General features: G+C 32.7%; 1 protein-coding gene across 1 annotated transcript in view; it reads right to left on the bottom strand.

Annotated features, from left to right (window-relative positions):
* LOC126920752 (neurotrimin-like) overlaps positions 1 to 12,659 on the bottom strand; it is a 322,766-nt gene extending 310,107 nt beyond the window's left edge. Inside the window, exon 1 of the mRNA XM_050731483.1 lies at positions 12,497 to 12,659. Within this exon, the coding sequence (XP_050587440.1) occupies positions 12,497 to 12,569 (73 nt within the window). The 5' untranslated portion in view covers positions 12,570 to 12,659. The remainder of the gene's footprint in view (positions 1 to 12,496) is intronic.
* Between the last annotated feature and the right edge of the window lie 284 nt (positions 12,660 to 12,943).

Here is a 12,943-nt window from a genome sequence, read left to right as displayed (position 1 = left end):
CTTTAGATTATAGAAATTTCTGATTAAGCGATGACCCGGTTAACGCGTAAAGTGGTGGTATGCGTGTCAAACATCTGTCGCGAAAGGCGGAAATTAATTTTAACCTAAAAGCTCGTATCTGGTTCACCTTAAACCCTGCGAGCGATAAAAAGGAGTGGAACAGCACTGTATGTAGCCTCCGGTTGGTCCCGCGACATCCGTTCGTACCAACTTTCGTCGACACCGATGTCCCCGTGGCGCGCAATAAACACTTCATTGCCGTTATAAAACGGCGATTAACAGCTGATGTTAAAAACAACGCGAAAAGCCCAGACGAGAAACGACGAGGAACGAGAGAACGATTGGTTACGAGCAACCGCGTGGAAATTAATTAGCGAACCAATTTAACTTTAACGATCGTTCGATCGCATCAGACTTGCCCCTAGTATACACGTTGATAATGATTTTCGTTGAATACACTGTGGTACGTGTCTATTAAGGGAGTTTATCAAGCTTCGTTTCTTCGTCGCCTGTTGATTTCGAACGAACGAGAAATCTTACACGTAGCTCTTGACCATCTTTTTTCTTCTACGAAAGTTTTCTCAGACATCGGAAAACGTTCATCGTTACGTTACTTTTTTGTACCAGAAAGTAGAAATATTTATCTTCTGACCGTATTCTACCGGACACGAAATCGTCCTCCGTGATAATTGCAACGATTCAGGAAATCGTTGGCGTCGACAAATGAACCGTATCCCGGCACGTAGCACGTTCGTTAAGGTTTTTCATGGAAAATTGACTACGCTAGCCATTATTCTTTTACGCGGTTGCACCGCAGTCTCCGAAAGGAAATTATATGTATTTTAGGGGAATTACAAGGACGTAGTTTTCTGGTTTGAATTAGTCTTTTGTTAATTACTCGACTGTATTTTATGTATGTCTGATGAGTGTAAATATGCAGGAATGGATAGGAATGAACGTAAATGTAGAAGTATATAAAATATGAAATGTAAAGTAGTACGGCATATTACAAGTATATTATAATCTTTCAAAGTTATGTTAGATAATCTTTATTCAAATTTCAGTTTTATGCGAACATGTAATTAATATTCCCTTCTTTTATATTATTATATATATGGAGGCTACAAGAAATATTTGCATATTATTTTACTTATTTTAGAAATTAACACCAAGTATAATAAATTTCGTATGATTTTACAGTACTTTCATATGACTAGAAAAACGTTGATACTATGAGAATGAAATGTATATAAAATTTGATAAAAAGTCGCTTTATTGGAAAATAAGGATAAGTGCAAATACTTTTTCTGTCCACTGCAGATTTTATATCCCTGAACATTCGCATAAAATATAAAGCTACGTGTTTTACGACAATTTTAAGTTTCTGCTGTAAAACATTCCATTCTGTCTTGAATTTTATAACTATAAAATAATCTACAGGTCTCGTTAAATTATAATCTCTTGCACATCATTCTCCAATCCAACATTTACAATTATATGAAACGAGCAAACACAGGAACAACCAACCAAGTGTTTAAGCTTAAAAGATATATATATATTTATATTTATATTTATATAAATATACCCGAACACATATGTAGAGTTTCGATGACGAGTACAAATCATTTTATCTTGAAGCTTTTTAAAGGGATTGCGATTCATATCGCGCTCTATAACGTAAAATCAAAGCTAACGAACCTATACCTTTTTATTATAAACCAAACACGGAGGGCTGATGGTACACCATTCGATACCTTAACGAGAATGAATCAAATTCTAGGCAATTTCGCGCGATCCGTATTTTATATCTCTAAGCGGCTTCGAACTAGCCGACGAACGGCGCGGTAGCGTTCATCGCATTTAAACGGATCAACGAATCGATGAAACTGAAATTTTTATCGAAGCATCGAGTCTTGTAGCTGACACGGCTTCAAAGCCCCCGGAACAGTTACAGTAAATTGTTTTTCAATTGGGATAACCTCGAATTTCCATGCAATCGTAACAGATCCGACGAGACCTTCCTATGCTTTCGTATAATGTTTATTTCAATACACGTACAGTGGAACGTGAAAGAGTTCGAACATTCCTTCACACCATCCATGAATGTTATGATGTGTGTTATATGGAACGTTTTGAAATTTCATTACTCTCGTTTTGATTCAAATAGGTGTATTATTTGTCCAAAAGCTGATTTTAAGAAAAATGATTTTAACAACCATGCGTCGATTTCACAGACTTCCATAACAGAAACTGTTATATCTTTAGTTCCAATGCGGATACAGCTTTTTTTATTTAATATACATGTAGATAAACTATTTTTGTTTTGTGGACGCGATGACTTGATTTAAGCGAAAACAGCAGGTATGTCCTTGTAGATAGAAGCTACAAGCTATTTAGTGCAAGTATGTATTGTTCAAAAAGTCCGCGTTTTTATTATGATTTTTTATCAAATAATAATTTTATAAAATAAATATTCGAATAAATTTCTCCTTAATTCTCTTTACCCTTAATTGGGTAAAACATGTAAAAGAAGAAACATGTAAAATTTGTTAATAAAACAGATTTCTTTCTTGTAGTGAGACAATGTTGAAATTTTTATATCCAACAACTTTGGATTCATAGGTAGAATGTTCACCTGTATCTGTCTTATTTATCGAGTATAGTATAGTCTGATTATACATCAATAAATGTCTTGTAACTTCTATACGCGTTTTGGGATTGACTTCAAATATGACCAATATAATCATGACAGTCGTGTCTCGTTATGGAGCTAAGAAAATGTCAAATATTTTATATATGACCCACATAACATGCGCATGAAAATTTTCAATGGTAAGTGTTGAAATACTTTCGTGAGGTACTATATATAATTATATTTACATAGACATACAAATAGAAGTAGAAAGTAAAATAGAGAGGAAGAAAGATAAGTAAATCCATGGTTGAGCCTTTGAACGAGATTTAGCTGCACTTGCACTCTGGTCAGTCGTGTATTCTACAGTATATTAGCCACATGCAAACAATTATTCAGGAGGTTTGAGCAAAAGTGCAGCTGCAGCACCCCAGAAAAGTAATAGAATATCGTGCAAATATTTGTGAGCGCATGAATCATAAAATACGTCAGTCGAAATTTGCAAAGTTAATTGAATTTTCCTTGTTCCAGTACACACCGAGTGACCCACGAAGCTTTCTCTAACGAAATTTCTAACCAAGGAATTTTTATATTGGATTGTGCTGTTTTCAATCGGTCCAACAATTGAACGAAACAGACCAATATTTTCATTTCATTTTTTTTTTTCTCTGCCTATTAACTTTGTATATGACACAAACTGTTGCCGCTGACGTAAACGTGGTGTTTTTAGGCAAATAAGTGATACAATTTGTTTAGAGTTATGAAGCTATTTAAGCATCGCCTTTTTAACTTGACAGAATATAATAAAAAATTTGGCTATTTTGCAAAAAGTAATATTGTAATATTGTAAGCTTCTTGAACTATATTTTCTCAAATAATAAAGCATTTCAGGAGGAATTTGAATTATACTATATGATTAGTTTGGTGCAATTAATAACTCATAATTATCATCCTTAATAGTGTCTTAATTTCCTCATTTTTTAATGTTTTATAACATTTAATATTCCAAAATATTATGCAAATATTAATTTTACGAAGGAAATTTCGAGAAAGTGAAGAATAAGTATATATTTAAAATAAATCAATTAGATACTGCGCGAAATGAGTAAAAAAAATTCAGAAAATATTTAAATGCACCGATCAAAAAAGGGACTCAGTTCGAAGAACATGATTAGAGATGCCAATTGTATTAGTTAATTCTTCTTCAGTCAAATCACAGATAACAATTGTTTCAAACATAAATAAAGGGGCTGCTTAAAAGAGAAATCGATTATTTCCTTCCATCAAATAGTAATTCTCTACTGAATATGTATGATCATTGTAATATAATTGCATTGAATAGTGACCTAGATTTTCTTAGTTCTCTCAAATAACACTTAATGTGAAGAACAAAAGACGAATAAAGAGGAACGAAATTTATTATTCAAGTCTTTATATTATTACCTTATTAATAGCAGTATTAAGAGTAAAATTTTTCTATCCATCAATCACAAACAAGTCCAGTATTCATAAATTATTCATATATCAGCCCTGTTATCGAATACCCTACTTTTTGTACATGCTATTAGCACGTTATTAATTAATCTTCAATTAATCTATTATTATATGTGATTTTCTTCCAGCAGAATTCAATAATTATTTGTTCAATCACTGTAGGAGTTATCTCCTCCATTTTGCATTTATTTCCTGTCTAAAACTACTCAAATAAAGGTGTAATAATATTTAAATTGTGCAAGAGAGGTTGGTTATAAATAATCAAGCAAAATCCAGCAACCATACCTTCGAATCAACTCAATATATTTACATCACGTTAGATTATTATTTGGTTAAATCTTTGCTCGATGATGTACAACATTATTTTCATTCGATCAACATAAGCAACACATAGCATCCCCTGCTGAAGAATATTATCTGGCTTACGTCAAAGCTTGTCTAATTTAATTATTAAAGAATGGAGGCAAATGCACGATCTGATGTTTCATAGAAACATCGATATATATACTCTAGTATCCGTCAACATGCATGGCCAAGTCTTATGCTTTGTTCAAAAAGACTTTGCTCCGAATATCGTGTAAGAATTCGACCACTCCCGACACGCGTTTCCATTTGCATAACAGAAGCGCGTAGTATAATGGAAATTGGTCTGCGTTGTATAACACTGTGCACCTAGGACGTTTGTATACACCTACAACTCACAGTGAAAGAGAAAGGAATTTCTCTCATTCGCGTGCTCGCGAATAATTAGCGGACCTGGCCGTGACATGAAGTTTGAAACTGCCGCTGACTGGCCTCCTCTAGTGCCATGTCTCTGCACGTTTTATTGTTTCTCCGCTCCGCGTCTTTCGTATTATTGTTTCGGAATTAGGTTGCGAAATGTTAGCATTCTTTTTAATCTTGATTTTGCATAACTGTTGACGCACAACGGACGGAAAAAGTGTCACGAATGAAAAGCAAAGGGAATCACAGGGATACGCGAAAAATTTCAGATCCGTATTACGGTGATTGGTTTGATTGACATCAGTCAGTGAATACGAAGATTTATTTTACGTCAAATGAGTATGGAAGAAATATGATAATTAGAACATTCATGCATTTATAAAAATTTCAAATCTCCATTTATCTTTGCCTTATTTGTTTTTTTTTGGTAAAACAATGAACTTCTTTAAAGATTCGTAGTTTAATGGCTAGTCTTCTCTTGAGAATTTTTTAATTTTGATTTTTTTATTGATTTTCATATCATTAAATTATGGTAGTTAAAAGGGACTGTTTTAAAATGATTCAGTTGAAAATGGGAACGACCTGTTAGATTCCTTGATATATGGTAAGCCTTTTAATCTTCTCCTGGTGCCATTGAGTCATACTTACAATCAATATACAACCCCTTGATTCAGCTCAAATTTGAATTAAGTTATTTCATTCACAATTAGAATAAAAACTTTAATTTTAATTCGTGTTATATATTGTTAATATTTTCTGAAATAAAGTAACCATCCATGTGATCATCCATTGTAATCTTCCATGTCGAAACCAGTTAAGAGCTAAAGATAGGTAACTTGACGAAAATTTATACAAAAATGAGTGATAAATAATGCAGCTAATTACACGATAAAAGATATTTTTAAAATCTGTAAGAAGGTGACAGAATCTCGTATATGATTTCAAGATGGTAATATCGAAATTGGTTAACGGTGTATTGAATTTTAAAATTGCTCTCCTACAAAAGCCAGGAAATGTGACTTATCTTGTCTTTCCCCTGTGGCCTTCATATATTATAAGACAGATACTGGGTACTGCAGGTTTGAAACGAGCAGAAGTGAAATATTATTATAACGTACTTGATATAAAAGAGATGGCTTAGTAGTATTGGGTGGAAGTAGCACATGTAATTTTAGTTCATGTTAGTATCTAGCCGTAGTAGGGGATGATTAGTTATGACAAAACGAAATCGAAAATACAATACAAACTTTTATATACGACATCTACATTTTCTTTCAATTAAAGAGACATTTATTCTTTCTAACCGTAACTAATTCATAAAATTGCTCTGGAAAGATATTGTACTCTATATTATATCTTATAAGATATTATACTCTATATTAACAATTCCGAAAATATCATCAAGTTTCGTTCAACACTGAAAGCTGTTCAACAATAGAATTCTAGTACATTACTAAACATTAGAACTGGAAAGTTCTCTCGATGAAGTTTTCTCGGCGTTAGAGAGTCTCGCGAAGTAGAATTCAATGACTTTTCATCGAAAGTTAGAAGCTAAATTCAATTTCAGCCTTAAACTTAGAAGTTGAACGTCCTTAGGTATTGAAAAGAATATTAAGAATGCTTTTTCTTAAAAGAATTTGACTGACGTTAGCTTTTTATATGTGCTACGATTTCTTCGTGAACTTTACAAAATGTATACATATTAATCTTCCATCGTATGAATATATCATCGAGATCATACTATCGATATTTCAAAATGTAAAACAAATTCGTATAACACACGTAGTATATCCATAGGAGGTGTCTATGAGTATTTGAATACTTTCGTAATCACATTTTAAAATGTTCAGGAGAAGAATACAAATCATTATTCTGAAGCGACACTAACACTGATAAGAAATATATCAACGAAACCGACTATTTACAGAAGAGGTCTAATTGATCGCGAAGAAACGAATTTTTCTCGCAGAAAAGAATGCCACGCATTACGTCCCTATGCATTTCATTTTAATTACGTCTTTCCGCTGCTTTATGCCCGTGACGTCCACTTAGTCATACATTCTTCTCTTTCAGTTCCATTCGGCCATTGATAAAAGCTGAATATTAATTAATCAGGGTATGAGTTCAACGATAAAATTATCTTTGCCGCGTACCGCTATGCTTTCAGAAAGTTTGTATCTTCGCTTCTCGAGAGTAGATCCTTCCGAATGGAACTGTAGTATCACGAAATACGTGAGACATAACGTGTATTTTTATCTCATATCACATTCTTTTCTTAAAAGTTATACAACACAATGACATCACAAAATAATCACGCAATGAAATACCTTTGAATATAATAACACGCTATTTTATTAAAGTATTTTACATTTTATATGAGTTGGTTTATACTGGAAATTATTTTACTTAAAGCCATTCTATCTAAAATCAAGTTATTGATATTTAAATCGATGTTCGTCCATGTTGAAATTAAGTGACTTCACTAATGATGATGAACATAGATATCTGAAGAGACACTTCAAGTGAACAGAAAGAGATTTCAAATTCTGTGAATTTTGGGTTCTTGATTAATACTTGCAAGGTTACAACGACAGCTGCAATTCGAAAAACACGTCATTCATGTTGTAACAATTCTGTAACAAGGATACAATATACGTGGTCACCTTATTTCGTTTCATTGAGGAAAAATAGTGATAATTTAGGGAAATGATTTCAGTGATGAGTAAATTAACGCGGTTCCTCCCGCGGTCGTTAACAATATTTTATCGAAAGTTTCGAAAGGCTCGTATAGGAGAACGCGGATGTTAATCTATGCAAATCTCTTGGCTGCGTTGTATTTAAACAGGATTAGGACAAATTTTAGTGAGGCTTTTAATTTAAAAGTTTGGCTGCCCGGTGAATTTGGACCAGTGAATTTCAATGTACGGCTCCAACGGCGCCAGTACAGATTGCACTTTGTTTTTTCACGCTCCTTTGAAAATGTCCTCCCCCTCCCGCTCATCGGTGATGCTGGAACGTTACGGCGAAAACAAACGAACGCGACCCACATAATAATTCGCGATGCTCGACAATGATGTTTCCAAAAGTACGAGCATTCGTATAATTGCTTGCCGTTCCGATGCAAACTGTTATGATCGCGAGCATACTGGAAAATATATTTTTTAAAATCACTGCATGCAAGCCAGAAGTTTCACGGACACCAAAAAATCCGAATTTTTATTTTTGACAACAATTGGTTGCATAATATTTTCAAGCATATGGAATCGATTGCCTGAGGATCGATTTTAAACATTTTAAATGCTCCAGTTTATTTGAATATTAAATGTTGTTCAGATATTAAAAATTATTATAATAAAATATATTCTCTATATTTCAGTCGACCGCGAATTTTTTGATTATTTATTGTTAGTGTATAATGTTTTACTTATTTATTCATTAAATAACGGTGAAACAAATAACTTTATTTTATGTATAAGATAAGAAAAGATAGGAAATCCTTCACTTAATTTCTTTCATTTTTAAGGATTAAATAAATTAAACTAAAATAAATTAAATATAAATAACATTAAAAAATGAGTTTAATCCAATTGAATTTTTCAGGAACTCGTAGTATTTTATATTATATTTTAATCGAAGATCACGAGTGGATAATCGTGCAAATTAATTATAAATTGTTTGGATAATGAAATATTCGATTAACGGATATTTCTAATTAGGGTACTTTTACGATAGAATAAATTGACTCAGATATCGCGGCGAAACATTAAACGCAAATTTATTCTCACAAAATTATTAAATTTCACACTTAATTTATCTTGTCATATGTGTACAAATGACATACATACGAAGCTGACTACGTTTTGAATTCTTGCTCATTTTGACAGCACCACTGCTACGGTCAATCACTGGTGGGTTTGTCTACCACAAATCATTGACTCTCCAGAGGGTTGCTACCCCGGAGAGAAATCACGGCCAATTTCGAAGAACAATGTAGCCCTAACCAGGCAGAGCCCTAAATTTTTCTCTGCTAACTATTTCAAGACAAGAAAATAAAGTAACAGCTCAAGATCAATTTTAAGAGGAGAAAACGGACCTTAATGTTATAAATAAAAAGGTCTAAAATTATAAATAAAAAATTACGTTTATTTTCTATATACCATCTAAAATATAAAATAAACAAGTTTCCGATGTTTTCAAGAGTTTGACAATCACTAAACAAAATTAAATTGATGAAACTTACAGCAATAAATTTTTGTCGAAATTCCTGTGTTTAATTTTAAGTATCCGCATATTTAGAAAATTATAGTTTTGAAAGACTCAAGAGTAGTTCCCATATATTGATTAAACATTTTTTTAATAACAGAGACGCGTGATCATTAATTGATAATCATTATTTGAAACCTCAGCGTCGCGAGTAAGAAACGAAATTTTTAATATTAATAATACGGATGTCTAGAGGCATGTAATCCCCATGGCGTTATTCTATTCGTCATTCATAGCAATTTTAGGAGATCCTTTCCGTTCAACGGCGCAGAAAGTCCTACTTCCATTGTGGGACAAAGTTATAGACTGACTTCTCGTGAATGTTTTCCCTCCCTGTATTCGACATTCCTATCTCGTTAGAAAATTTTCCCCCTTTATTCCCCTTCAAGATCCCATCCATCCCTAAGATGAAATACACCGTATATCAAGTTATTATTATACTAAAGGGACTATTGCAATTGTTTGAATAAATTATCTTTAAGGACTATCATCGCAGAAGAAAACTGTATAACACTTCGAGTGTTATTTTCATTATTATATTTAAAATTGTATGTATTATATTTATTATTTATGTTAGATTATATTATATGTTTAAACAACAATCATTTTGCAATTTCTCGTGTAGCTTGTAATTTGTGTAAATCATGCTAGCTTTCTTTTCTTTGCGCTAATATTTCTTTTGTATAGTATCAATAGCGATTCGTTATACTGAATTAAATTATATTACGTACATTTAAAAATATTATATTATATTTTAAAAATTCTTGTATCTTATCTGAATTACGTAAATTGTCTTTCCTCCTTACATTAACGTTCAGTTGAAAAGCCATAGTAGCAATTTATGATTTCATTTATTCGTTTTTAGAAAATTGTAACCTAACAATAGAGGCAAATAGTGTGTCTGTAATTCATGCTGCATTTTCTAACAAAGAATGTATACTGTACCGAAAAATAATCTCCTCGTGGAGATTAAAATTGCCTGAACGAAACGAAAAGAAAAACATTCATTGTAATGCACGCAGAAGAATAGTGACAAGTTTGAATTACCAAGATTTAGGATCAGGCGAAATTTTTTTACGAAAATATATCTGTAATGCTATCACATGATAATATAGCTAATATATCTAGTTCAAGCTAAGTCAGCTATTATAATTAGTTGCGTTCAAATCAGTGTTATTATTCGTACAATAATACAGGCTTCAGTATGTTATATGCATAGATCTATGTATGTAGAGCTATTATAATACAGTTTTGTATAAAATGGTCGTACATGTAATGATTGCACTGACGAACCCAGAACATGACCCAGAATATCAGGTATACGAGCAATCCGTGGATGAAACTACTGTACTAATTATGCTGTTTAATGATATTGCAGTATTTCTATGCATATAAAACGTTACAGTAGAAAAGAGTGGAATATACAGAGGTTATTTGTAACTTTAATCGAAGCTATTCGTCTACCAAAAAATATCGTTCTGGCTGTGAACCAAGAAAGGTTTACATCGCCTTAAGTAAGAAGTACTACCTCGATATAGGTATACAGAGAAGGTTTTTTTTGTATAATGTGCTGTGTTATACATGTATTACTGACTTAATTTATAGTTTACCTTTAAACGAACAAGCAAACAAAACGGAACGCAAAGTTGTTATATTCGCCTGTCTACGTTAAACGTGAATAATTATCCATTATATTATAGTCGAATAAAAATAAAATTATTTGTAACCTACTGTTCATTATTTTTTCATCCGTAATAAAACGTGAAACCTGTGTCACATAAAAGTGTAAATTTTTATGGTTAAATTGAGCGATGTGTTTTAAAACAACAAAGAAAATGGTTTTCAATCTTTGTGAATACGAGAATAATAAAATAATATTTTATGTTTAGACAGAGTTCTGTTCATGAAATTAATTTACATTCGTATAAAATTCTTTAGTCGAAAAAATGTACATGAGTGAAAATATACGATCGTTGTTTTTCGAAAAGTATTTGGATCGATTCTTCATATGGAGTAATGCTCTCATTGTCATCTTTCATATAAATTTAGTAAGTTCCTATATATTAAAAATTTTCCACGTGTACGTTACTAATCGTATGTATTAAAACATCTATTTATTTATTCGTTACGCATTCATTGAAAAGCTTTAACAAATTTTGCTTTATTTTTTACTTTACATCATAAGGCGTATATGATTTATAGCAAAATAAGATCACTGAATAATCTTTAGGTTATATCAGATGTTACATTTTATACTCTATATTATAATGTTATTAGAATTATCACTTCTTAGCATTTTAATGTAATTAAATATTTTTTCAAAACATCCAAGATGTTTATTCATCGTACACGAGCTGCTCATAGTTCCTGGTATATTTGTTGTTATTTAGAACGACCCCTCGTGGAAAGTTCTTCTCAAAAAGTTCACGTCAAAGTTTGCTTTGACTTGAAGTTTCAAATGGCCACGTGAAAGATTCAGAGAGAACTTTTCCGCCCCTCAATATGCATTAAATAATTCCTCACTTAAATCATAATTTCAATGCGATATTTTCATAAAAGGACGGATAATTTTTGTCACTGATAAAATGAAACGGTACACTATAAAACATGAACATTGTACTATTATAATATATATAGGTTGCTTGCTTCGGTGTTTTCGTAGAACTTAAATTAAAGAACGTAACTTTCCCAAGAGTAATTTGACAAATTCCATAACTTTCTGTCAATATTTTTATGTTCAAATATTTTTTAATCTCAAAATATATATTTACAACGGGACAAATATTATAATTTGCACATTGAAACGCTCCGATTGCCCGAATAATATTTCTACGATGGGATTTAATTTATGATTTAAAAGAGCAAAATAAATAGTCGATTACGGGAACCACGTTCATCATTCACATGATTACAGCCACTAACAAGACGAATAAAATAATTCCGAGCGACCATTTACGACACTTTCAGCGAAGAAAATTAATTGCAACATCCTTTTCTACGAAAAGGGGTTTCCAAAGCAGCACACTGTGCGACGCGGGATTTACATAATCGTAATGAATAGCGTGCAAGCAACACGCATACAGCAAGTATCCTTTATTCCTTAATCCGTTTCTCCAAGTTCTTGCATTGTTTACCCGTTTTCTCATTAATACTCCAAACAAGAGATTCTCGTATAAATACCACGCGTCATCGCGGAATTATGTAACGTTCAACCTACCACTGTTTCAAAATACCGAAAATATCCAGATTACCAGGTTCATTTAATTTTATTTCACCGTCGATGTTTAGAAAAGAAGATTTCAAATCAAGATTTTTAACAATGAATCTACTTGAAAGATCTCAAAGTAGAATTGGAAAATTTTAGCCAGACGATCGAACACTCACCTTCTGATCGATGAGTCGCTGCAACAATGATCAACGAGCTCCATAAGACCAGATAACGCGTAGTTACCCTCATAGTTGGTGTCCTCCAGGATTCTATTCGTTCCAAGTCACTCACATGCACAGCCGGAAAATGTACGCGAGCCGGAGTCCAGATGCAGACTGACTTGTCGTGCAAAGTCCTGCAGGAGCAACACGACACGCATGCGTCCTGGCTTCCACGTGCCTGTCTCTTTCGTGTCTTTACTACTTACGGGAGACACTTGCCGATGTTACAGACGCCTCGTTCTTCCCACCGTGTAAAGAAGATTTCAGATATTTGTCGAACGGATTGTAAAAAGTACGATCGCCCTTAAGCACGTTACCGGAAATTTTATGCAGCCCACTCTCCAGGATATTAACCTTTTTGTGCTTCACTATCGTTGGTATAATTATATATTGGTAATGAAA

This window comes from Bombus affinis, chromosome 9, assembly GCF_024516045.1.
Source record: "Bombus affinis isolate iyBomAffi1 chromosome 9, iyBomAffi1.2, whole genome shotgun sequence".
In the NCBI taxonomy this organism is placed as follows: domain Eukaryota; kingdom Metazoa; phylum Arthropoda; class Insecta; order Hymenoptera; family Apidae; genus Bombus; species Bombus affinis.
This window is presented reverse-complemented; position numbering and strand designations above follow the sequence as displayed.